Genomic DNA, 27,740 nt, shown 5'->3' on the forward strand with positions numbered 1-27,740 from the left:
GCTACCAACAAATAAAAATCAGCATACACAAATTAAATAACATTTAACTTCATCTCTTCATCTCTGGAGGGCCTCCTGCTGTCGGATGCCCCGTGCCTTAACCCGGCTCTGGTGGCAAGGGACGGAATAAGAATCTCGATTTGTGCCGGAGGAATCCGATGAGCTATAAAGCTCTTCTTCACCGAAGTCGAGTAGTCACTGAGTTGGGGGAGGGGCGGCGGGGGGGGGGGGGGCGGGTGAACACGAGACTCTAGCATTTCAGGCTCCCCACTAAAATCTGCGTGGCCAACCCAGTGGGGGGGGGGGGGGGGGGGGGCACACGACTGCAGACTCTTCCCCCGTGACAGCCGAGACCTCTGTGCCCCCTCATCAGCGCGCGCTGCCTCCGCGTCCCCATGAAGTCGATCGGCAATCCGGAGACGCTCCCCTGGATGTGCCACCTGTCACTGGATATCCCCTTGCATGCCGTGCATCATCATCACCACCACCATCATCATCGTCAAAGTATCCTCATCATACGCTGCTTGCTGCTGCCATGGGTTGTGCAACGGCTGCGGTTCAGGAGGTTGTGTCCCCAGGAGCTTTGCGGGAGATCGCAGGCAGGGAGAGATCTCCCGCGTCGCCGCCGACTGTGTTTGAAAGTTTAAACAACAACAACAAACAACAACAACAACATCTCTGGCGGTGTGCGGAGACTGTGGTGGGCCACCCAAAAGCGGAACCACGGCGTGTGCAACGGCCCCGATCAGTGGCCCGAGCCACAGACACGAGGGTGCAGTTGAACACGTGGGTTTTCGCGACTGGCTGTCGCCTGATGAAGCCGGTTGTGATTACTGGCGAAACGTCGTACTCAGATTGTAAATGTTGCGGCTTGGCTCTCCAACGCACCGGTTAGTGCTGTACTAGTGACGAATTGGCCACGTTCTGTTTACGTGACAACCCCTACTAGTTGGCTGTGTCGGGTGGTGGCGGGTTTTACCGACACATTTATATATTTACGCGATCTAACAAACGAAAAGCCCCTTTATTATGGACGAGGGTGCAGGAAGGCGATGCGCGCAATCCTCGCAACGACGACGGCGGGAATGTCGCAGCTGTTGCTCCGCCAACGTGAGCCGCGCGCCGGGAAAAGAGCGACACCCTTAGCCACGTGCCGCGAAACGTCGTCGGTGCAGCGAGCGTGTGTCAAGGCCTACGGGGTGGGCGAGTGGCAGCGCAACCCGGGTTCGATTCCCGCTCACGGTCAACACCAGTGACGGGTCATCTGAACCGGTCCTGGGCCTCTCCTAGGTCGACTCGGCCTCAAGTTAGTACTTGGTGCGGTGCGGAAACGTCGCCACTCGGGAGACAAAGGCGTGGTGCTGGCCACCCACCCCCTCGCGTGCCGTGCCGGCCTTCATAGGTGCTACTCGCTAACAGCACTTGCCCCGGCAGTCTGTTAAGGCTGCACGGGGGATCTTTCCTTGACCTCCCGTCTCCACCACGAGCCCAGGCTGCAGGAGGCGCTGTTGTCACGAGCGAATCGGGGTTAGTGTGGCAAAGGCGCAGCCACTGCAATCGCTCACTCACGCCACTGCTGGCGGAAGGGGACTCCGCCTCGAGGGGCTGCTCTAGAGCGGGGGGCTTTTGGCCTCCTCTTCCACGCTGGCCACACATCCTGGACGGGGAGCGACTACCCACACTTTGCCCCTTCAGATGAAGGCAAGAGATGTGTGGATGGCATTAATCAAGGCACCGTCCCGGCCTCGCGTCACACGTGGTGACCACTCGTGCCTGACAGCAAGGATTCATGGGTTCGATTCCCGACTCGTGCGTCTTTGTGTGTGGCGTGTGTACGCGCTGCCCCCTTTTCTGCATGGATGCAAACTCATTACTGATTTTCTCAAAGCATCTTAATATGGTGAAGGAACGCAGAGCTTGGGAAACTGTTGGTAGCCCTGGCTAACCACTGTCTGGCTGCTGCTGCTGTTGTCTTCCCACTCACGCCCGTGGCTTTCCCGGCGATTGTGAGCGACACAGTTTGCACAAACGACGACTACGCTTGTTAAACGTCATTATTAACCGGCAACACAAACAACAAAAAACACACACGGACACGTCGCCTTTGTTCTTGCGGTAAGAATGTAATTTGGCCAGCGAGACGCTGCCGTCAGGGTCATTTCTACAAAATTCCACTCTGTGCCTGACGACCACAGCAGCTGCAGCAGCAGCAGGTTCACCAGTGACACAGTGTGTGGTGGTTCCGGTGTGTAGCCTCGTGGTGGTGGTGGTGGCGTGGGGTGTGTGTGTGTAGATGCTGTGCGCACCGATGCATAGTGCGGTGCGGTAGTGTAGCGGGTAGCGCTACGCTGCGCTACGAACCCGGCGACCCGAGATCGATTACCGCTCACGGCCAGCACCAGTGACGGATTATCTAAACCGGTCCCGGTCCTCCCTTAGGTTGACTCAGCCTCAAATGAGTACCTGGTGTTTTTGTGTAAACATCACCACTGGGGAGACAAAGGCGGCCGGGCGTGATGTTTGCCAACCACCCCGCGTGTGCCGTGCCGGCCTTCATCGGTGCTCGCTAACAGCACTTGCCCCCGACAGTCTGTTGAGGCTACACGGGGAATCTTTGTCTTTATATCTATATATATAGTGCGTGCGTAGAAAATACATTCGAGGTAAAATATTGAAGGGGCATTGTCTCTGTCTCGCCCCGGTCAGCGTGACGCACAATGCCCAACAATCCCCTGCTCAGCTGAAGCAGAGTCTACTGTTCAGAACGATACAGGTGTGTGTGTGTGTGTGCGACTCACACGTGTGTGGCAGTGTTTATACTTTACACAGGTGTTCGTCATACACGTGACAGGTGTGTTATGCGGGAGTTATACGGTCATGGGCCTGACACAGGTGAGTGACAGATGCTATGCGGGAGTTATATGGTTATGGGCCTGACACAGGTGAGTGTGTTTGTCAGGTGTGTTATGCAGGTGAGTTAAATGGAAATGTGATTGACGGGTTCGTGACACAGGTGTGTGTGTGTGTGTGTGCGGGGAGTGTGCGGGGTGCTAGTCCAGGTAGGACTGCAGGGTTCCACGGCGGCGAACGTCGCTCGTCCAGCAGTGGAAGCCACCGCCCAGCGAGTTGGCATGACGAATGTTCACCTTCACTGGAGTGATGCCTGCACAGGGTGGAGGAGGAGGAGGTAATAAAGAATGAGGAGGAGAGTGACGAACATTGTCAATCTCGCAATTGGCTCCAAAATCAATCCTGAATTAATTCAAGATCACATCCAGGATCATTGATGGCCTCGTCCCTACCTGCATCCCCCCTATCATCTCACTCTACTCCCCTCCACGCACTCTCCTACCTCTCCTCTCTCATCTCACTCTAATCCTCTCCACGCACTCTCCTCCCTCTCATCTCACTCTACTCCCCTCCACGCACTCTCCTACCTCTCCCCTCTCATCTCACTCTACTCCCTTCCAAGAACTCTCCTGCCTCTCCCCTCTCGTCTCACTCTACTCCTCTCCACGCACTCTCCCACCTCTCCTCTCTCATCTCACTCTAATCCTCTCCACGCACTCTCCTCCCTCTCATCTCACTCTACTCCCCTCCACGCACTCTCCTACCTCTCCCCTCTCATCTCACTCTACTCCCTTCCAAGAACCCTCCTGCCTCTCCCCTCTCGTCTCACTCTACCCCCCTCCACGCACTCTCCCACCTCTCCCCTGTCATCTCACTCTACTCCCCTCCACGCACTCTCCTAACTCTCCCCCCTCTCATCTCACTCTACTCCCATCCACACTCTCCCACCTCTCCCCTGTCATCTCACTCTACTCCCCTCCACACTCTCATAACTCTCCCCCCTCTCATCTCACTCTACTCCCCTCCACGCACTCTCCTACCTCTCATCTCACTATACTCCCCTCCACACACTCTCCCACCTCTCCCCTGTCATCTCACTCTACTCCTCTCCACACTCTCCTACCTCTCCCCTCTCACGCGTTCTCCACTCCAACAAACGAAGCTTTGTGTCGATGCCCCCACTCAACTCTCCCTTTCCCCATAATCATCAGTCATTAATAGCTTCAACATCTGAACATATTGGCAAAAATAGGCTCTTCAACATCTTGGTCATTATCTTCGACATTATCCTCCCTAATCACCATCTTCATCATCTCGGTCATCATCATCGTCATCGTAGTCGTCGTGTGTGCATAACAACGACCGCCTGTGCTCCAGGAGCCAACGCGATAGGATGCTTAAATTCCCGGCGAAATAATTTCCAGCGACGAAATAAAGGCAACAAAACACGTCATCGCTCTTGCGCTCACCGAGGTTCAAGAACATCTTCTGGATGGAGGTCTCAGCCGCCTCCACCAGGACGCGTTTCTCGTCCAGCATCAGCACGTTCATGGACAGCCACTTGGAGGACATCCACAGCGGGTGGTCTACGGCGCGCGCCACGCACAGGAACAACCGAGGGAGGGGAGGTGAACACCAGGGGAGAGCGCGAGGGCACGGGGCCCTTGTTTCCGTGCTCTCGAGAGCGACGTTAGCGCCACCGGTGGGTGACTCCACACGAGGCCTCGAATCCAGAAGTGTGGAGGCGAGGGGTTTTTGGTGGATCCCAGAAATGTTGGGAAACTCCCTTCCCGTGGGCCACGAGGAGTCAGCTGTACTCTGGCTCGCTGGGAGAAGTCGGTACGGCAAAAAATGTGGACTCTCATCTGTTCCGTTTGTATGGGATCGAGTGTTGCCCCCTCACGTGTGTAGGTTTTCTCCGGGCAGTCCGGTTTCCTCGCACATGGAAACACTCATCAGTTGGCCGACAACACCTTCGTATATGGAGCAAGGCCGAAATTATAATATATATTGGGGGGGGGGGACACCCCCCCCCCCCAATATTCAAATATGCTAAAAATGTCCCCCCCAATATATTGCTATAAATTTTGTATTGCTATGCTATGTAAATAAAAACAACAATTTGCTAAACCTTGGCCACAATATCTGGACTTGTCTTCATATAAATCAATGCATAGATTTATGTTTATATGATTGTGGTTATGGTTTGTACTTTATTAATCCCTAATCTCTGCCATTGCATACAATGAAACAAGAAATGGTAACAAAGTAAAAACAGAGCAATGTAATACAATACACTATTCGACATTATTGTAAAAAATTTAAGTCCATCCCATGTGTTAGTGAGTTTTTTTTATATTTTAGGCAGGAAATTAGTTTTCAAATTTAGATATATTTCTGAGTTGGGACCCCCATACAGCCTGGAAAATTTGGTCCCCCCCAATGTTGGCTCCATGGCTACGGCCTTGATATGGAGAAACAAGGAGCTCAGCCAATTGTTGGCGCCGACTCGCCACGTGGCTGCCGCCTCCCTGCCGGTCTGTTAGTCTGAGTCGACCTAGAGGAGGCCCAGGTCAGGTTCGGATAACACGTGCCACTGACGTTGGCCGTGGCCAGGAATTGAACTTGGGATCGCTGGGATCGCAGCGCCGCCTCTCCACGCGTTCACGCACCCCGCGTATTCCCGGCACAAAAAAAAGACATTCAGAGTCTGAGCGAGCGCCGGGGATCCGTACCGTCAGGGATGAGCGGAGTTGGTGGAGTCACCACCGTCCACCCGGCTCTCTTGAACGTGTCGATCTGCGGGGACAGGCACATCCACCTCACCTTTGTCGTCCACCCAACTCGTCCACCCACGCATCGATCCACCTGCCCATTCATCCACCCATTCTCGTCTGCCCGCTATTCCACTTATCCACATTCTCATCCACTCTCTCATCCTCACGCTCGCCCGTTTATCCACTCTGCCATCCACCCACTCATCCGTCTATCTGCTCACTTATCCACCCATTCATTCGCTCACCCACCCATCTATCTGCTCATCCTTCCACCCATCGGTCTGTTCACTCATCTTTGTGTCCATCCACCTATGTGCCCCCCCCCGCTCCCCACCTGCAGGCAGGGCCGGTCCGGGTTGGAGAGCACGAGGCCCGGGCCGATGATGTTGAAGGTGGCGTCGATGTGCATGGGGTTGGGGTCCTTGAAGGAGATGGTGTGCACGCGGTACGTGGGCGCCAGGTGCCGGCGCATCCACTCAATCCCAAAGTAGTTGGTGACCTGAGTGACGAGCAGAGGGGGGGCGAGGTGTTAACTCCCTCGCCTAGTATGCAGGAGGTCGTGGGTTCGATCCCGACTCTGACGCCAGTTTTTCCCTCCACATTTATAATCAACGTCACACGTTCAGAGTATTTGACTGCCGTGAATGAATTTCCACGTGATAAACCACCTTCATTAAGCTATTTGTGATATCCAGGTCGCTTCTGTGCGCCTTACCTGGTCAAAATAAACAAGTTTAGTAGTAAATAGGGAGGAATATTTCAGCCACGACTCTGCACGGAACGAACCACCCACCACCAGACCCCAACCGCCACCTCGCTCGCGATTGCACGATGAGATTTTAGGAATGGATTGAGAAAAGGAAGCAGAGGGTGGTCGGGGGAGCAGGGAGAAACCGGAGGATCTGGGGGGAGGGGGGGTCAGAGATTGCAAGCAGAACAGGGAGAGCATTAGAGCAAGAGAGCAAGAGATAAAGAGGGTGATCGGGGGGTAGGGGGGGGAACGGGGAGAGCATGACGATCTGGGGGATCTGGGGGGGTCTGGGGTATCTGGGGGGGGGGAGGGTCAGGAGGATCTGGAGGGGTCAGGGGGGATCGGGGGGGGGGGTCACCTGGCTGCGCTGCACGAAGATGTCGCGGCCGGCGCGGATGAAGTCGGCGGCATCGAAGCAAGGCTCGAACTCCGTGGTGACGAACTTCCCCTGCGCCGCCAACTTGTGGCGGTCCTCCACCGTGCGGATCGGGTAGTCCTGCATGGGGGGGGGGGCGGAGGTGAGTGAGTGAGGAGGGATGGGGTGCAGGCCAGGACAACTATGTCCTATACTGTACATATAATAAAAAATATAATGATTGGTCAGCTGGTTGCATGGCCGCGCGGATGTCCTGTTCACCTGGGCACACACCATCTCGCCTCGTGGTACAGCCGCTCACCTGATCCTATACCTCGCCTGGTTGCACACTTCACCTGCTCGCACACGTGGTCGTTTATATGTTGATCTGCTGACCTCAACTGTTCGCCACCTCATCACCTGCATCTCGTCACACACCTACCCACCCTGCTCGCTTACCTGGTCACACACCTGCTCACCTGGTCATATAACTGCTCACCTGGTCACACAGCTGCTCACCTGCTCGCTCACCTGCTCGCTCACCTGGCCCCACACCTGCCCACCTGCTCGCTCACCTGGTCACCTCTCGGCTCACCTGGTCGTAGAGCTCGTTGGCCATCTGTGGCTTGGGCGCCGTGGTCCACTTGGCTCCACGCTTGAAGTACTCCTTGATGAGCGGGCGGTACGCGCGGTACTCGAAGAATCGCGCCCTCCACGCCATGGGGGCCTCGATGATCTCGTTCCCGACCACCAGCAGGATGTCCCGGGGCATGGCAGCGTACATCCCTGGGGGCATTGGGCAAGGGAGGGGTGGGGGGTGGGGGTCAAGGTCACTGTCGGACAGCCCGGGGTCACACGGGAGCGGCGAGGGTGTAGACGGCGGCTTGGCCATGGCGTGTGCAGGCGGTGCGACCGCACCTCGGGCTCACGGGACAGAGGGGCCCGGAGAGGGGGGGGGGGTGAGTTGGGGGGGGGGCAAGGCACCGGGCTACGGTGAAGACCAGGTCTGTCGCTGTCTCCCCGACAGACCTGGTCTTCACCTGAGGACGGTTGCTTGCGTTGTGGCCGAAACGTCGTGAGAATTATTTTATTCTGTTTTATTTTTATTATTTTATTACTTCCCTTCTACGTGACTTTACCGAAAGAACCAAGAAGAACAATTATTAAGTTAAATAAAAAAAGTTATAATAATAAAAAATAAAACAATTCCAATAAGAAATTAATCGGACTTTTCAAATCGCAAAAAAACCGCAGCCTTTGCGATTTGCTAATCGCATTCCGATTTCGATTTTAAATCGATAAATCGTTCAGCCCAAGTCCATTGGCTGGCACCGCCGCTGTCGCCTTCGCCCCGCCCCCTCGAGCTCAGCGCCCCCGCCCCCCGCCCCCCGCCCCCTCACCCCCCGCCCCCTCACCCCCGCCCCCTCACCCCCCGCCCGCCCACCGCGGGACTCACAGCGCCCCCCTGTGGCTGACGCGCGCACTCACCCCGGCACCCCCCCCCCCCGTTGTTTCACGCCACACTGGGGCAGGGCGGGGGGGCGAGAAGAGTGGGCGGGGAGCGATGTGGCCATGTTGTTCGTTGTCAGTCATCGGCCGGCTGAGCCGGTGGTAGAGGTACATTCCACGATATTATGGCCGAGGACGGTCTGTCCGTGGCATCGCGTGTGGGTGACTCGCTGTTGGCGTGACTTCAGAGGTGCTGGGTGGTTTTGCCCACGGCTGCGCGCGTGCGAAATTGATTGGTGAAAATATATAATTGTATATATTTTTGAATTTCAATGTGTGTTCTCTATTTTTGAGGTCCACTGCGGCAAATGTGACGCTCTCTTGGGCCCCGCTGTGTGCAGAGGTTTTTGGCGCTTCTTACCAAAACAAAACCCAATACTGCCAGAGCCACACGAAGCCAAAGGCCCCTTTAATGGGATTGGTCAAGCATCCCAATGCAGGATCCTTCTGGAGTCTTGAGACTCAAGCGAGGCATTTCCTGGGCAAATACAAAAATATTCGTTAAAATAAATAATCCACTCCCGGATGAAGGGCTCTCCAAAGATGCCGGTTTGACCATACTTCACCATGCTGGTCAGTGTGTGTGTTGGTAAAGAAGAGGCCGTGGTTGGGAATCTAATTCTGGCGGCCCGGTTCGTGGTGCAGTGAAACTAAAACTAAACTTTTAAACCACTTTTATCTTACCAGGTAAGGCCCACTGAGCTACTGTACAGCTCTCTTTCAGAAGCGACTTGGCTGTCACAAATGAGAGCCAAATTAAGCGTCTTATGACATGTAGAAATGTAGGGTAGCCAACAACTCTAAACGCATGTTGTTACTAAATGTGGAGGGAAATACTGGAGGACCCGGAGAAAAATCTACGCGACCATGGAGAGAGAAACGCGCAAACTACAGACGTGAGGTTCGGGATCGAACCCACGACCTCCGGCTAAATTGGGACAGATGTATGTACGTATGTATGTTGCACTTCTTTCCCACCGTACGTAGCCACCCATGTTAATTGGAGGCGTGGGAAAGGAAGGACAACAAGCTCAATACACAAGCAGTCCTAAAGAAATGAGTTGTTTCAATCTCGACGATTTAAAAGTGCAAAGCTCCCATTGGCGTAATATCGAAATGAAGAGCTTTCAAGGCGGCCACTGAAGCGCACCTGAAAGCGCGCCAGTCCGGTGACCGTGTTTGTTCGATGGCTCAGCCAAAAGCTAAACGACAACAACAACAACAAGAAGAAGCTACGACGGTGGACGCGGTACCCGTGGAGTTGAAGTCGGGGGTGGTGTAATTGAGGGCCCAGTCGAGGGGCTCCGGCCTCTGCACGGTGACCCCCTCCCCACGCAGCACGGTGCACAGCTCCTCCACCTCGGCCACCGCCTTCTTCACGTGGGCCTCGGGGAACGGCAGCCCCCCCTGCTTCTGGTAAAACTGCCAGTACTTCTCATAGGTGTTCGCCTTGGGGGGGAGAGGGGGAGGCAGGTGTGGGGGGCAGGAAGGAGGGGGAGCGAGAGATGGGCGACACGGGGTCGAGTTCCAGGATGAGTCTCGTCCACGAGAGGGACTCGGGTCACCAACGTTACGAAAACGATTACAAAGATTAACATAAAGTATAATGATAATGAAGATGATGAAGAGTGGTTGCTGCTGCTGCTGCCTCTGACAAACATGGATCCCCTCGAACACCCTAACCACTATATCCTAACCACACTAATCCTACCACTAATCCTAACCACACTAATCACTAATCCTAACCACACTAATCCTACCACTAATCCTAACCACATTAACCACTAATCCTAACCACACTAATCCTACCACTAATCCTAACCACACTAACCACTAATCCTAACCACACTAACCACTAATCCTAACCACACTAACCACTAATCCTAACCACACTAACCACTAATCCTAACCACACTAACCACTAATCCTAACCACACTAATCCTACCACTAATCCTAACCACACTAACCACTAATCCTAACCACACTAATCCTACCACTAATCCTAACCACACTAACTACTATATCCTAACCACACTAATCCTACCACTAATCCTAACCACACTAACCACTAATCCTAACCACACTAATCCTACCACTAATCCTAACCACACTAACCACTAATCCTAACCACACTAATCCTACCACTAATCCTAACCACACTAACCACTAATCCTAACCACACTAATCCTACCACTAATCCTACCACTAATCCTAACCACACTAACCACTAATCCTAACCACACTAATCCTACCACTAATCCTAACCACACCACCAACCCCAACCACACTCGCCCTATAGACCTAACCCTATCACCTCACTGCACCACAGCCCTTGCTACAGTAGCACTGCTCCTAACACTCGAAAAAGGAGCTAATCGCAGACCAGCCCGAGACCCCAACCACAGTGGTAATTCAGACCCTAATGCTCGCTGTAACGCTACTCCTAACCTTACCCCTTCACGAGTCCATCCCGCCCTGCATCTGCCGCGCTCCATCTCCACGCACCGCAGGGGCACGCAGAGTTATTTCAGCAGCGGAACGCGAGAGGGGTGAGGGGCATGGCAAGAGAGGGGGAGGTGGGGGAAGACAGTGCATGGCTGGGCACGTCACGCACCTTCACTTCGACGGTGAAGGGCGGCACGCAGGCGTTCTCGGCGCGCCCCACGATCACCTCCTCCAGGGGGTCCCACTCGTTGAACGAGGAGACGGGGCAGTCGGCGGGCACGGAGCTGGGCGCGTCGGGGGGCCCCTGCGTCGCCAGCGTGGGAGACGGCGCCACCTGGGTGCTCTGCAGGGCTCGCGGCACCCAGCCGGCCAGCGCCCTGCGCGCCTGGCAGGGAGGGGTGGTGTTGGTGGGGGGGGGGGGACACGAGCGCACGAGTTGGCCGCACAAACTTTGCGCTAAAAACGAACCAAGTTCAATTTCCCTCCTGGCCAGACGTGGCGACGGGGCCATGGTGACACCAACCTCGTGAGCGTAAATCGAGCGGCTTCCGTTGTGTGGGGGTTGTGGGTCGCAGAACGGTGGGAATCCTTGAAGTCAGACCGGCGAGACGAACGCGGTGATGAATGGTCAATTACGAATAATGCAAATAATAATTAGATATTAATTTCAGCCGGATCTGTCTAGATCAGTGACACAGAATATTTCCGACCCCGAGCACACCACGTCGAGGGATGCCCCTCGACTCTGGCCGTGGCTACGAGACACGTGCCGCCAGTGACTACGAGACACGTGCCGCCAGTGACTACGAGACACGTGCCGCCAGTGGCTACGAGACACGTGCCGCCAGTGGCTACGAGACACGTGCCGCCAGTGACACGGAGAAACGCACTCGGTGAGAAGTCAATCCCTGAAAGTGAACGACCTTTATTTATCCAGCAGAATCTCACGGAATCGTAAGACTCTCTTTTCTGAGGGTCCTGCATTGGGATGTTTGATTTTATTTTATTTTTATTTAACTTTTTTAATTTTAATTTTTTAAACTACGTGACTTTACCGAATAAAACCTAAGACTATGTTTGACCAATTGATTTTAATTATGATGTGGAAATCACCCTCACAGAAGGGTCGTCAGTCTCCATGTCATCGTATTGCTTCCCTTTTGCCGTGGGGGGGGCGCATCTCTCACATTAAAATAGCTTCATCCTTGCGTGAACTACCAACCCCATATCCAGGTTGCTGGACTGCATATGTGGAGGGTGGGTGAGGGGGGAGGCTTGATGGATCAAGCGGCAACCATCGTGTGCTGTCAAACTCCAAACCCGCTGGACTGCAAAGTGGCCAGATGATGGCAGTACAGCAAGTAGGTCTCTCCGGATGGTTTAATGTTATCCCATCGGATATGGTGGCTTTCTCATGGGTAATCAATATTTTGGCCGGGTGGTTCAATGGTAAAGCGAACGGCTCGCAATCAGAAAGTTGCAGGTTCAACCCCTGGTTGGGGGTTGACTCAGCCTGTCTGGGGTTGTGAGGAAGTCCAATGAGAACATTATGTTGTATATGTTGGGTTAAGAAAATTTGTTATGTTGTATGCGTGCGTGGGTGAAATTATTATGTTGTATATGTGGGTTATGAATATTCAGTGAAAATAATAATAATTAAATGAAATTTGGCCAAATGTGTAATTATCCGGAAATATGTTAATTTATGTAATTACGCACATTTTAATTATGCCAATTCGAGAGGTAATCGTATTAATTATGCGAGTGGGTGTAATTATGATAACGCAAGTCGTTATGATAACCAGACCCCGGTTCACCCCGTTATCGCTTTAACATTTACTGAGTATGTATTAGTGTGTTTATTAAGGTCACCAAGTTCAAATCTCAACGCAGAAGCAGATCTTATGCATAGATTTCAGGAAAGAATCACACAACCACTTCTGTATTGATCAATTTATTACTAATTCAACCTTAACTATGATATAGTATGCGAACTCTCAATCCCGGAACGTCAATACGGCATCAATACAGTATCATCAACGATTGTCTGATTTCACTTTGACAACGGCACATGGATCCCGCATAACGCGATGGTTCTTAGTGAGAGAGAGAGTCGTTAAAACATGCAAATATTATGCTAAGAAAACCTTAACGTTAATGAATGATTATACTCAATATTGTTCACGCAGTACCGCACTCCTTATTGATCATACGCAACCCTTATCACGTTGTTAACACCTTGGGTCACGGAACAGTTGAATATTCTGTAGAGGATGCGAGTACGTGCGGCGATTATGACTGAAAGATACTTGAAAGATTATACGGCGATAAAAAAACACAATCGAAAACAGTTATTATTCTTAAAGGCACCAATCTCAACAGATACATCGGCAGGTTATCTCAGAACGGCTCGGAGTAAGGGCCTGCGACGGTGCTCCTTTTCCGAAGATCGTTATCTTATACCAAGTTTACTAATTGGGGACCAGATCACCTGATAAGGATCCGGTGGGCCACCACTCCCCACGTGAGCGTGGCTCGGCGGAAGGAGGTGCCAAGAATCAGTTCGTATTGATGGATCTGTTGGGAATTTATGCGATTAAGAGTACAGCCCACTAAATATTAAAGATAAAAATTAAGAATACTCTTATAAACGACGGAGGGCCATCCCTCGGTCTCGTTGTGATGCTTTCCAGCCACGGATGGCTTATGGGTTCGAGTGTTTTTGAGTGGTAAGAGTTGTCTTGAATAGTCAGTGTTCGGAGTCGATTCTTTAGGTCAAACAGACGCCTGGTGGTCGTGTGGTGAGGGGGCGGTGCGCGTCATACGTATCAGTCGATCCCGTGGCGAATTGGTTCGGATGGCTGTTGATACGCTGTCGCAGTTCGGAACCCGGTCGGTAGGTGGTGCCCACAACTCGCTCGCAGCTCGCAGCTCTGGGTCGTCGCCAAACTGCGATGCTCACCACTCCGGCGGCAGCAGAGATCTCCGGCTCGGCAGAGGTTGACGAGCTGAAGATGAGTCGAGCCGACCCGCTGGTCGCAGCTCGCTCCTGAGTCGAACCCTCCCGGTCGAGCTCGCTCCTGGGTCGACCCGCTGGTCGCCCTCGCTCCTGAGTCGACCCTCTGGTCGCACTCCTGAGTGGACCCGCTGGTCGCACTCCTGAGTCGACCCTCCCGGTCGAGCTTCTGAGTGGACCCTCCCGTCGCACTCCTGAGTGGACCCACTGGTCGCACTCCTCCTGAGCCGACTCTCCCGGTCGCGCTCCTGAGTGGACCCTCTCGTCGCACTCGTTCCTGAGTCGACCCTCCCGGTCGAGCTTCTGAGTGGACCCTCCCGTCGCACTCCTGAGTGGACCCTCCCGTCGCACTGACTTCCAATGCTCAGGATCCTTTACTTTATGCCGAAAAATCCCCCTGGATCCCGCCCACAAGGCGGGGCTTCTTCCGATTTTTGCTGTGTCAGGATCTGTCCGTAGGCAGGTGTGTCCATGTGTCTGTCCGTATGTCCGTGTGTCCTTGTGTGCATCACTGACGGTATATTCGTTGTCACACTCCCTCCATAAACCCACGAGCAAACAATCAGATGTTACAAATTGCCTCGAGGTCGTCTCTCTGTCTGGGTGCAATATTATCTCTTGTCTGGCCTTCTTCATGAACCCAAAACACAGACGTTACAAATGTCTCATAGGCGTCTTTGTTCGTGTTGCACAACCTGGAGGGAGGGGCAACACTCTCTCCGACCCGGCGCACAAAGAAATGGTTAAAAAGTTTTAAGTTAACATTTGTCCCTTACTATTTCACAGTTATGATTCTGTATGTAACCTAAGGTCTGTCGTTTCCCATCGTGGTGCTTGACTCAAGTGTAGGTGTTTCCCCGAGTGTATACACACTCCTATCCCGCGCTGCGGGGATACAAAGACGGCCGGGATCTCCCTTTCTCTCCGACCCTGGGTTTCACATCGTTTTTTATTATGTATTTATATTCGACCTGGTGGTGATTCATCCCGTTATCCTGGCTTTTCATAAGTTTTACTTTTGTCTTTTCATGCATATGCTTCGGGTCGAGTTGTATAGAAAGCATTAAAGTATGGAAATAACATTTCATTTGACTTAATGATGGTGATGGTTCAGTAGGCGTAACTTGTGGCCTGGTTTAATTGGAGTGGGTGTGAATATCAATAACTTTAGCCTACCCTGTTGTTAAATTCCGACTTTAACGTTACTTTAATAGCAATACAGAATAATTGAGCTTTTTGTCTTAACTAGGCGAATGCGAACTTCTGGTGACCCCCGCAGCCTTGTTATACAGCTGGGTCTTGCTCGCCTTGAGAGATATACAACACTCTTTTAAATCAGCTCCCTGTGGCCCTCCAACCTTCTGCTCTGGGAATGTTATTCTTAATTTCAGGTCCAAGGCCTTCTTGGGTTTATCTATGTTTCCTCAGCTGCAGGAGAACAAGGCGTGCTTCTACCTCCCTTTCTGTGTGCACGTGTTCTAATTAGCTCGGAATCCCTAACACACAATCAGTGATGATTCCTGGCTTTCTGTGGTTATGACTTAGACAAGGGCGCCTCTGCTTCCTTTCACTGCCTTTGCCTTGAAGCAAGGTTGCAATTCTGTCATCCTAGCCCTCCTCTCGTTCATTACTTAACAACACCTGGTGTTTTGCAGTTTGGTGCGCTTTGGTGTGTTTCACTCATTAAAAAAAACAAGTAAAAAGATAATATATAAAAATCATCAAATATTATTAATCTCAATTATGGAAGAAGGGTTAGGATACAACATACCGCCCTTTTAAAAATGACCAGTGGTCAAATGGCCACGGGTTATTTTTAAAAAAAATATGTATACCCTTCTTCCATCATGAACCATCGATTGTCCTCAAGTTTTGCTGCTATTCCTTACAACGCGTGCGTACGTGTCACAACTTAACATGGTTAAATTTGAATTGAGCAAAGAAAATTAAACAAGCGTTAAACATCGATATTGCGTTACATCGGTTCTGATACATCATGACTCCGACGAATATTCATTTTTGTTTTTGTTAAATCCTGGGAAACGCTAGGTAGCGGTTTCGAACGCATTTATGCGTTACCTTCCTCATGTTGCCTCGTTCACCACTTATCACTTCGATAATTCGATCACGGTTTTCGGGTTCGTTTTTGTAGTTTTCTCTCTGACTCTCTGTGTCGTGGGAGTGTGTGGTGAAAAATTGTGCTGCACATAACCAGAATTCGCGCACACGACCCACTTTGACACTTGGTTCGAGGCATTCGCTCTCTCTGCGATTACATGCACATTTGCCGAGTCAGTGTGTCGATTTAATTCTGTCCCTCGTAATGTTGCCCTCTTTGTTTTTACTAGTGTGTTGGATTTCAACACCATTCCCGGTACGTCATGGACATTCGTCTCCATTTTAGCACTCCGATCCACATAATTTTTGGTTTCCCTTGGATATTTTCCATTCAAAGGCTCATGCCTGCGCTCCTCAGGGCGTGTCCCTGCTGTCTGTTTTTGTACTGTCCGATCACGCTTCAATGCAACCCTGTCCTTGTATTCGATCCGCGCGTCATTTACGGGAGCACTGTCCACGTTTTTGCCCGCCCTGTCACTTGCAGCCTGCCTGTATTTCACATTGAGCGCCGGGTTTAACACCTCGGCGGGTGTGGCGCGTATGGGCTGCCCGCTCTCAATCACTGTGGATGGTTCATCACGTATTTGGACCGTATTCTGTGTTATTCCTCTATTCCCTCCTGGTATAGCCGGTGGAGGAATTGGTCGGAATTGGATCGATTGTGTTTGACCTCCCATCCTGCGATTCTCGTGAATGTTCGCATCCATACCTCCGCGGTATGTGTAACACCTTCCCGCTAGGTGGTTATCTTCCCATCTCTGTGCGTAATTTGAACCTTGCGTGTGTCGTGGGATGGGGTGTTGATATGGTTCTGCTCTGAACCTCTCCCTCCTACGATTCTCCTGCACCCTTGGCCCAGTGTTTTTCCCATTTGGGTGCCAAATTTTTCCTGGATTGTTACTTCGCCATCCCTGTGGGTAATCTTGACCTTGCGCATGTCGGGGCATGGGGTGTTGGTATGGTTCTATTCTGAACCTCCCCCTCCTGCGATTCTCCTGAATGTTCGGCTTTGTGCCGCTCTCATTCTCGTGCCAACCTCTCTCTGGGTTATTTTGCCATGTGTGCGTGCGTTTCTGCTGCTCTCTGCATGGTGGGACTGCTCGGTGATTTTTATTCCTCTCTGAGAGGCTGGGTTCCTCATCCCTCTCCCTGTGTTCTGGATCCGAATTATGATTCTTAGCTCTGTATAACCATGCCATGTACGCCTTGCTCTCTATGCGGCGTAAGGATGCGGTTTCTGGATTCAAAACCATTCTCACCCTTTCTGTAATCTCTGGGCTCAAGGATTCAAAAAACATAATTTTGAACATTTTATCCCCTTCGTGGTATTGATTCACATCGCCTGCGTAATACGCTCTTTTAAATTGGACGAGGTAGTCACGTGGATCTTGGTCCATGCCCTGGGTCATCGATTTTACAGCATAAAACCCCTCAGTGAGTGTCGAATATTCTCCAAACTTCCGAATCACTGCCAGGCTCAATTGTTTAAAATCATTTCTAACCTTGTGTGGTAGTGACTTTACCCATGGAATAGATTCTTTATGTAAGGTCCGTTTCAACAAACTCGCTTTTTCATCCCGTCTCCTCAGCCCTCTAATCATTGCCTCCTCTTCCACTGTCGCGATATGTGTGTGGATATCCATAGTCTTATTGTGGGGGTCAAAATCGGGAATTCTGACTAGAGCCTTGTCCATCAACTTAAGGGTTTTACTGGTGAACAGGTATTCCGAAAGTTGATTGCTGACAGCGTCATCATCAAACAAGTTATCATCAGGCAATCTGTCACTTTGGTCTGTGCTGTGTCCCCTGTGTTTAAGTGGTGTGCATTTTTTGTGTGCGCGCCCAGGGCCGTGTCGCTCGTGTTGCCATTTCCCTTCAGTTTTTGCCTCTGCCCTTAGTGTACCATGTCCTGGCGATTTTACTTTAACTTTTGTGCGATCAATCCCTGGACTCTGTCCACGTACCCAAGAGAGTGATTTGATGTTACTTCCATATTTATTCTGTGGCTCAACGTCTGTGAGTTTCGCTGGTGTCGCGAGCTTTGATTTCTCCTCCCTCTCGAGGGTGTGAGGACATTTCTCGTCGTTTATTAGAGACGATTTCTCTCCCGTTTCCTTTCCAAATTTTCCCTCATTCCACAATCCCTGTCTGTACGCCTGTGTGAGAAGGTATGAGTCCTGTCCTGCCTTCTCTGCAGTTTTTGCATCGTGTTTGCCTTCGTTACTTTTTATCCAGTCAATTAGTTTCCCCCGAGGTGTGTTCGTGTTATCGATACAGCTCCCTTCCCATATGTCTCTCTGACTGTACTGCTTTGTAACAGATTGGTCGGTACGTTTAAATACGACCTCCCCGTATCCCGTAACCCATTCAAATATTATTCTTAATCCTAGCATCTTAAGTATGGCAAGAGTTACCTTAATATTTCTTTTCAGAGTGCATATAAACAATTGTATCACAGGATGCGTCAGTTCAACTCGAGCAAATAATCTCAGCCCAGCTGTCTTTGTTATACTCTGCTACTCTGGTATTTCCCTTCAGAGCGCGTTTTGTTTGTATACCCCCGTTTACAATCACAAGGCAACGTTAGTTCACAACACTTTGATTAACACATCAGTGATTCGTTCCTGAATTCATGCATAAACTGTCTGCGAGAGATCCCGGAAGACGAGCCCCCATTATGTTGTATATGTTGGGTTAAGAAAATTTGTTATGTTGTATGCGTGCGTGGGTGAAATTATTATGTTGTATATGTGGGTTATGAATATTCAGTGAAAATAATAATAATTAAATGAAATTTGGCCAAATGTGTAATTATCCGGAAATATGTTAATTTATGTAATTACGCACATTTTAATTATGCCAATTCGAGAGGTAATCGTATTAATTATGCGAGTGGGTGTAATTATGATAACGCAAGTCGTTATGATAACCAGACCCCGGTTCACCCCGTTATCGCTTTAACATTTACTGAGTATGTATTAGTGTGTTTATTAAGGTCACCAAGTTCAAATCTCAACGCAGAAGCAGATCTTATGCATAGATTTCAGGAAAGAATCACACAACCACTTCTGTATTGATCAATTTATTACTAATTCAACCTTAACTATGATATAGTATGCGAACTCTCAATCCCGGAACGTCAATACGGCATCAATACAGTATCATCAACGATTGTCTGATTTCACTTTGACAACGGCACATGGATCCCGCATAACGCGATGGTTCTTAGTGAGAGAGAGAGTCGTTAAAACATGCAAATATTATGCTAAGAAAACCTTAACGTTAATGAATGATTATACTCAATATTGTTCACGCAGTACCGCACTCCTTATTGATCATACGCAACCCTTATCACGTTGTTAACACCTTGGGTCACGGAACAGTTGAATATTCTGTAGAGGATGCGAGTACGTGCGGCGATTATGACTGAAAGATACTTGAAAGATTATACGGCGATAAAAAAACACAATCGAAAACAGTTATTATTCTTAAAGGCACCAATCTCAACAGATACATCGGCAGGTTATCTCAGAACGGCTCGGAGTAAGGGCCTGCGACGGTGCTCCTTTTCCGAAGATCGTTATCTTATACCAAGTTTACTAATTGGGGACCAGATCACCTGATAAGGATCCGGTGGGCCACCACTCCCCACGTGAGCGTGGCTCGGCGGAAGGAGGTGCCAAGAATCAGTTCGTATTGATGGATCTGTTGGGAATTTATGCGATTAAGAGTACAGCCCACTAAATATTAAAGATAAAAATTAAGAATACTCTTATAAACGACGGAGGGCCATCCCTCGGTCTCGTTGTGATGCTTTCCAGCCACGGATGGCTTATGGGTTCGAGTGTTTTTGAGTGGTAAGAGTTGTCTTGAATAGTCAGTGTTCGGAGTCGATTCTTTAGGTCAAACAGACGCCTGGTGGTCGTGTGGTGAGGGGGCGGTGCGCGTCATACGTATCAGTCGATCCCGTGGCGAATTGGTTCGGATGGCTGTTGATACGCTGTCGCAGTTCGGAACCCGGTCGGTAGGTGGTGCCCACAACTCGCTCGCAGCTCGCAGCTCTGGGTCGTCGCCAAACTGCGATGCTCACCACTCCGGCGGCAGCAGAGATCTCCGGCTCGGCAGAGGTTGACGAGCTGAAGATGAGTCGAGCCGACCCGCTGGTCGCAGCTCGCTCCTGAGTCGAACCCTCCCGGTCGAGCTCGCTCCTGGGTCGACCCGCTGGTCGCCCTCGCTCCTGAGTCGACCCTCTGGTCGCACTCCTGAGTGGACCCGCTGGTCGCACTCCTGAGTCGACCCTCCCGGTCGAGCTTCTGAGTGGACCCTCCCGTCGCACTCCTGAGTGGACCCACTGGTCGCACTCCTCCTGAGCCGACTCTCCCGGTCGCGCTCCTGAGTGGACCCTCTCGTCGCACTCGTTCCTGAGTCGACCCTCCCGGTCGAGCTTCTGAGTGGACCCTCCCGTCGCACTCCTGAGTGGACCCTCCCGTCGCACTGACTTCCAATGCTCAGGATCCTTTACTTTATGCCGAAAAATCCCCCTGGATCCCGCCCACAAGGCGGGGCTTCTTCCGATTTTTGCTGTGTCAGGATCTGTCCGTAGGCAGGTGTGTCCATGTGTCTGTCCGTATGTCCGTGTGTCCTTGTGTGCATCACTGACGGTATATTCGTTGTCACACTCCCTCCATAAACCCACGAGCAAACAATCAGATGTTACAAATTGCCTCGAGGTCGTCTCTCTGTCTGGGTGCAATATTATCTCTTGTCTGGCCTTCTTCATGAACCCAAAACACAGACGTTACAAATGTCTCATAGGCGTCTTTGTTCGTGTTGCACAACCTGGAGGGAGGGGCAACACTCTCTCCGACCCGGCGCACAAAGAAATGGTTAAAAAGTTTTAAGTTAACATTTGTCCCTTACTATTTCACAGTTATGATTCTGTATGTAACCTAAGGTCTGTCGTTTCCCATCGTGGTGCTTGACTCAAGTGTAGGTGTTTCCCCGAGTGTATACACACTCCTATCCCGCGCTGCGGGGATACAAAGACGGCCGGGATCTCCCTTTCTCTCCGACCCTGGGTTTCACATCGTTTTTTATTATGTATTTATATTCGACCTGGTGGTGATTCATCCCGTTATCCTGGCTTTTCATAAGTTTTACTTTTGTCTTTTCATGCATATGCTTCGGGTCGAGTTGTATAGAAAGCATTAAAGTATGGAAATAACATTTCATTTGACTTAATGATGGTGATGGTTCAGTAGGCGTAACTTGTGGCCTGGTTTAATTGGAGTGGGTGTGAATATCAATAACTTTAGCCTACCCTGTTGTTAAATTCCGACTTTAACGTTACTTTAATAGCAATACAGAATAATTGAGCTTTTTGTCTTAACTAGGCGAATGCGAACTTCTGGTGACCCCCGCAGCCTTGTTATACAGCTGGGTCTTGCTCGCCTTGAGAGATATACAACACTCTTTTAAATCAGCTCCCTGTGGCCCTCCAACCTTCTGCTCTGGGAATGTTATTCTTAATTTCAGGTCCAAGGCCTTCTTGGGTTTATCTATGTTTCCTCAGCTGCAGGAGAACAAGGCGTGCTTCTACCTCCCTTTCTGTGTGCACGTGTTCTAATTAGCTCGGAATCCCTAACACACAATCAGTGATGATTCCTGGCTTTCTGTGGTTATGACTTAGACAAGGGCGCCTCTGCTTCCTTTCACTGCCTTTGCCTTGAAGCAAGGTTGCAATTCTGTCATCCTAGCCCTCCTCTCGTTCATTACTTAACAACACCTGGTGTTTTGCAGTTTGGTGCGCTTTGGTGTGTTTCACTCATTAAAAAAAAACAAGTAAAAAGATAATATATAAAAATCATCAAATATTATTAATCTCAATTATGGAAGAAGGGTTAGGATACAACAATTAGCGCACCGCCATACTAATGTGGAGTTTCCACCGCCGTCCCAGGGCTGCCAGCAGGAGCTGGGCACGGCCTCAATGCACATATAGGCAGGAAATCACTCTGATCTTTTAAATCAATATTTATTACGGAGCATCCATACATCAGATTTAATGTTCAAATCTACTTCACATGATGCACACGTGGACTGTAACAGATGTTTACAGTAAATACGCTATTTAAAACTAAAACTACTAACTACCTTTTTAACTATAATGTATTCTTATTTTACCAGGTAAGGACCCACTGAGCTATATATACCTTTTTCAGAAGCGACCTGGCCACCAATGATAGCCCAATGAAGTGGCTTGTCATCTGGAAATGTATAGCAGCCAAATACTCTGAACGCATGTTTATAAATGTGGACCCAAAGAAAAATTCACGCGACCATGGAGAGAATATGCAAACTCCAAATATACAGCAGGCGTCAGGGTCGGGATCGAACCCACGACCTCCTGTATACCAGGCGAAGTAGTTAACATCTCCTAGCCACCGTGGTACCCCAATTGTAGGCGGTCGTGAATCTATTTCGATGAAGATTCCATCTATCGCACAATTAATCAATCATCTGAAACGGTTTCAAATGCACGCTAAACACCGATACCGTCACGCGTGTATGTGCGTTGAACTTCTTTCGCACCGTGCTTAGCCAACCGTTCATGATATACTCTGCTGTACCAGCAGAGGGACGCATATTCAAGCTCCCAGCACGCGAAGCGAAACGTCGGACATCATCGTGCCGAGCAACGCGCGGTGCGGCCCGAACACGCAGCGGAGAGCTCAACAGCGCGCAGTGGCACCTCTCAAGCCAACTTGGTCTGGCATCAGAATCAGCATCTTTATTTCAACTGCAGGAGGAATCCGATGAGCTATGAAGCCCTTTTTCACACATGTCCAGCATGGGCGGGTCAGCAATCTTCGCGTGGACAACCTGTATCCTTGCACCGCGACTCTCTCTACTGTTGACTTGCCGCAAAGTGGTAACGATTTTATTCACCCTGGAAGAATGATGGGTTATCGACCCCTCCCTCCCCCAAGCCACAATTTAAACTCACGACCTTGGCACGGGGCCCTCGTGCGAGGAATACAATTACCCCCCTCCCCACTCCCCCCTCCTTTTAACCAAATTTCCGCGACTGGACCCGACCGGCCCGCCGATCGGAGGGACCCTGTGCAGTTGCACCGCCTGCGCACCCAACAGCCATGCACACTTGCTCTGCCCACTGCGCCACTCGGCCTCACCCCAGCGGGTTCAAATTAAAAATCCGGGGATGCCGGGGGGGCGACCACGGACATTTGACCGAGATTTGAGCGCCGCGCTGGGACCACGGACTCAAGAGGGAGGCGCGCGACTGGGGGGATGGAGGAGATGGGAGGCGTAGACAGAGGGGATGGCAAGAACGGTGGGAGCCGGTGGAAGGTGCAGAGGAGACGGGGTGGAGGAGGATGCGGGAGGGGGAGATCGAGGTGGGAGGTTGGGGATGGAGAGGAGAGATGTGTAGGGGAGTATACGAGGTAGAGGGAGGTGGAGGGAGGTGCAGCGGAGGGGAGGAGATGGAGTATAGTGAGGGGGAGGGGGTGAGGACGGAGAGAGGGGCAGGAGGTGGTGTGAGGTGGTGAGGAATGGGGGGTGATTGATGATGCTGCAGCAGGAGGAGGAGGCGAGTGCAGGGAACCCGTGAAAGTTTCTCCCCATATTTGGAAGAAGATCGACAGCTGTGCCTCGACTGCGATGATGGCTGGGAACAGGCAGCGCGGGCAGAGGCACAGCGGGGGGCGGTGAAGTAGCGGAGGGTTGGCAGGGTGTGGGGGCAGCGAAGTGAAGAGTGAACGGAGACACTGGGACACGGAGATCGAACTTTTGAGAGTGCAGGGAGACAGATCGTACATGGAGACGGGGGGATAGGGAGACTGGGGTTCAGGGAGACGGGGTTCAGGGAGACGGGGTTCAGGACCACGGGGAGATAAGGAGACTGGGGTTCAGGGAGACAATGAGAAGTTAAGCCATTGTCCTGCCTCTCTCCCTCTCTCCCACAACTTTCACAAATTCTTCTCTCCCACACTCCCCAACTCCCACCCCTTTCTGGCCACTCTCTCTACCCTATCTCGCTGGCCCCCTTCTCACCCCGAACATGCGTTGCGCCTGTTTGAACAGTGAATTCGTAGACCGTGGCTTACCCCAGGTTACTCAAACATGTCCGTGTCCCTATGCACTCCCCATTTCAATCACCCAACTATCACCCAGCCAATGCATGTACTCAGCCACTCATACAACCACAAAGCCACTCGCTGCTCAGCAAGTCACACACCCACGGACCCAACCAATCACTTACTCGGCCTCTCAACCACCCACCCAACCACCCACTCACAAAGCTACCCACCCACTCACTGGGACTCACACACCTCCCCCCACTCACCAATGCACCCATTCACTATCCCACTCACTGAAGCACACACGTCCTCTCAAGCACACACTCGGCCATTCACTCACCACCCACTAACCCCACTGTCACCGCCTGTGGCGGGGGAACCCCAAGCGCCCGGACAAAAATCCACGCACGCGAGAAAACTCTCCAACGGGGTTGTACTGGCAGCAGCAGCAGCAGGAGAGATAGGGGGTGAGAGGTTTGATGAATGGGCAGGAGGCCCCCACCCACGTATATGCAGCCTCCCGATCTCCCCCTCCGCCTCCCCTCCTCATCTTCCTCCCGGCCACCACCACCACCACCGTTCGACATCAAAGTAGAAACAAGTAGCGGGGGGGGGGGGGTAGATAAATAAACGACTCTCACAACGGGAGCACGCGGTTTGTGTGTGGGGGGGGGGTCGCTGTAGGGGATGGAATGCGGCCGATGCAGATACTCAAGACGCGCTCTGCTCACGGAATTCTCAGCGCAATGCGTTGCACACGTGCGCGCTCCAGTTACACGTGCACACGCGTGTGTGCGTGTACACACACACGCGTGCGTGCGTGCGTGTTCGTGTGTCTACGCGACTACAAGACGACGGTCATCATCGGATCGGACGGGATCAATCCACTGCTGGATGATGGCCTCCCCAGGCCGTCGCCATCTCTCACGGTCGTGCGATCCAAAGATCCACGGGTTTCTTCCTCGCCCATGAGCTCGCTTCGTCGCTCAATCATTGGACAGACTGTTGGCGCGTTCCCCTCCTTGGGCCGCTATTCTGTGCCCACTATCAACCACCACACATTTATCACTTGGGCCAAGTGATAAATGTGCGGTGTCGAAAGTGGAATCTTCTCAAATACCCCATCCACCCTACCCACTCCGACTGTATCGACTGTCGGGGCATGAACTGATTGCGAGCACCTATTAAGTTGGGAACCGCGAAGAGGCAGCAAGTTCCAGCACCACGCTCGGCTACCTTTGTCTTCCCAGTGCTGTTCTTTTACACACCGCGTCAGGTACTCATTTGGGGCTGATCAAACCTAGGGAAGAAGGCCTGGACCGGTTCTGATCCAACTTGCCACAGATGTCCGCCGTGGCTGGGAAAGGAGCCAGGGTCGCCGGGTTCGCAGCGCAATGCGCCAGTAGCTGCCCCACCGCTCTCCGCACACGCGCACAGATTTTCCCGTATAGCCTCCACACCGCTCCCACGCACGCTGTACGCAGGTACCCACACGGACGTGCTCTACATACGCGCAGGGTGCACGCTCAAGAAAGAGACAGGCGGAGTGTTTCTAATTTGACGTCGTGGCCTCAGCGGTCGCGCGCTCGCCGCCGCTTCTTGCAGAGGCTCGCGGTTCGAATCTGGCGGGCGCCCTGAATAACACTGCGGTGGTGTCATAACCACCTCGATAAGTCCGCGCCGTGGGCTTCGGAGTGGACGTTAAAGATCCCCTGACGTTATTCGCAAGAGTAGGCCAGTGTATGCCGACGTCACCGTCCAGATTTGCCAAATATGAAAAAAGTACACTGCAAATGACTCAATTGGGATTATACACAGCAGAAGCTTCGCCTCGTGTGACACGCGCAGCCCTATTTGTCAATCTACTCTGCCAGTCGTTTCAACCATACTTCACCACGCTGGTCAAATTGGGGGTTCGTTGAAGGGGCGGGCTACAGGATCGGTTCGCATTTTACGCGCCGTTGATGTCAGCCGCGGCCGGGAGTCGAACTCGACTCACTGAGTTCACCGTGGAGTGTGCGAACCAACGTGGCACCGCTCCCCTTCTATGAGTTGAAAGTCAAACCCCATCTGTAGCGATGTACCCAGCCATGTACGCGAGTCTGCTGTGCATGGCTCGCACGGTGACTGAATCATGTACGGATCAAGGACAGCGGACTCACAACCACGCATCCAAGTGAAGTACCGCATCGATGTTATCCAACAGCATTTCCCTCACGCGATCAGAGTGTGCAGGATGGCTTGCGACTCTCCGCGTCTCACCGGCAGTGCCGGTCTCGTTAAACAGCCACAACTTGCGATTCCATACGCGACTGGCAAGAGTACGCACACTTGCCATCACGACGTGACTCCTGAGCGCGAAATGCAACATTGAATAATAATAATAATAATGCCACAACAATCATGCGCTTCTGTAATATTCCCCAATGCACGGCTGCTCAGTACCGACTGCTTAGAAACGTCCCACTCGATGATTCTGCCATGCACTGGTCATATAATGACCATACCACGCACGCCCCAGTCAACGACCCCACTACCCTACCATGCACATCCTACCAATATTCCTGCCATTTCCGTCGTATCTAATGGCCACGATGCCACACAGCCCATGAGCCAATGGTCGGCACCACGCGGGGTGGACATTTCTAACAGTGTTTCTCGTGGAGAGTGTCCACCATGGGCAGACAGCCAAGGACATGCACCGTATGTTTCAGAGACACACACACACTTCTTATGTATGCTCATATACCTGTAGATGTTTCATCTCGCTGGCTTTTTCCCCAAAGCGATATTCTCTATCGATTCCTATTTAACGAAACATTATCTCTTAAAAAAAGCTACCACGCTGAGCTTGCTATCACCCATCGGTGTGATGTAGAGATAAAAACAATATGATGAAAATCATTGCTAATATTTGCCACGCTGGATGGCATCGACCATCGTACACATACGGCTTACTGGATGCACATGCCACCGACATCCAGATCACGCCGGTCCCACGTGAAGACCATGCCAGGAACGAAGCACAGACATCCATCATACGTTCATACCTCACGCAGGCAAACCGAAACGTCGGTGTTTGATGAGCGCACTGCGCCCTCGACTCAGCTGCACCAAGTTCGACTCCCAGCCGCGGCTAACATCACTGGCGGCGGATATCTGAACCCGGTGCTGGGGTCGCTTTTCACCACCCCGGCACTCACCAGCGTGGTGAAGTATGGTCAAACAAAAGCCCCTTATGACCGACGTGGCACGGGGAGGCCTTCATCCGGCTGTAGATTGACAGCGAGCCCGTATATGAATATGTCATGCAAATGTCACTTTCATGCTACGCATCACATATTGACCATGCCTGCCATACACGGGATGCTGCTGAATTAAAATCCAAGTTTCTCATCCTCATGCGTTCACTCTCCTTGTGTGGCCCGCTAACCCCTCGTGTCCCCTACCCCCTCATCATTCCACATCCCCACGCGTCCCCTATCGCACCGCGTCCCCCTATCCCTGTGTGCCCCACATCCCCTCGTGCCCCCTACCCCCTTGTGTCCCCGCTATCCCAGAATCCCCGTCTGCTCTTACCATGGTTCCTATGCAATGCGCTGCCTCGGCACCTCTGCTACCTCCACGGAGGCATCTGACTCTGAGCATCTCGAGGCAGGATGGAGATCGACCCGGGGCCGATGCTGGAGCGAGGGTTCTGGGGAGCGGTGCGCCGTGTGGAGAGAGCGAGAGAGCGAGAGAGCGATGAGAGTGGGAGAGAGAGAGAGAAACGGTGAGTTGAGAGACGCTGAGTGAACCGAAGTGAGGGTGCGGGGT

General features: G+C 51.7%; 1 protein-coding gene across 1 annotated transcript; it reads right to left on the minus strand.

The window, feature by feature from the left end:
- Positions 1 to 2,103: 2,103 nt before the first annotated feature.
- On the minus strand, positions 2,104 to 27,740 carry LOC133346736 (glycine amidinotransferase, mitochondrial-like). Its single transcript, XM_061558573.1, has 9 exons — positions 27,504 to 27,740; positions 10,858 to 11,073; positions 9,496 to 9,691; positions 7,329 to 7,519; positions 6,737 to 6,874; positions 5,962 to 6,126; positions 5,586 to 5,649; positions 4,320 to 4,436; positions 2,104 to 3,163 (listed from the first exon to the last, which is right to left on the minus strand). Exons 1-9 carry the CDS (start codon positions 27,570 to 27,572, stop codon positions 3,051 to 3,053), a joined length of 1,269 nt encoding a protein of 422 aa, XP_061414557.1. The 5' UTR covers positions 27,573 to 27,740; the 3' UTR covers positions 2,104 to 3,050.

This window comes from Lethenteron reissneri, chromosome 24, assembly GCF_015708825.2.
Source record: "Lethenteron reissneri isolate LAM-NWPU_2019-01 chromosome 24, ASM1570882v1, whole genome shotgun sequence".
In the NCBI taxonomy this organism is placed as follows: domain Eukaryota; kingdom Metazoa; phylum Chordata; class Hyperoartia; order Petromyzontiformes; family Petromyzontidae; genus Lethenteron; species Lethenteron reissneri.

Excerpts from the sequence above, each read along its gene's own strand:
- LOC133346736 (XM_061558573.1), bottom strand. The coding sequence starts at position 27,572 with ATGCTCAGAGTCAGATGCCTCCGTGGAGGTAGCAGAGGTGCCGAGGCA. Across the intron at positions 9,692-10,857 it reads CCTTCACCGTCGAAGTGAAG|GCGAACACCTATGAGAAGTA; the intron begins GTGCGTGACGTG and ends CTCCCCCCCAAG. Across the intron at positions 6,875-7,328 it reads CCAACGAGCTCTACGACCAG|GACTACCCGATCCGCACGGT; the intron begins GTGAGCCGAGAG and ends CCCCCCATGCAG.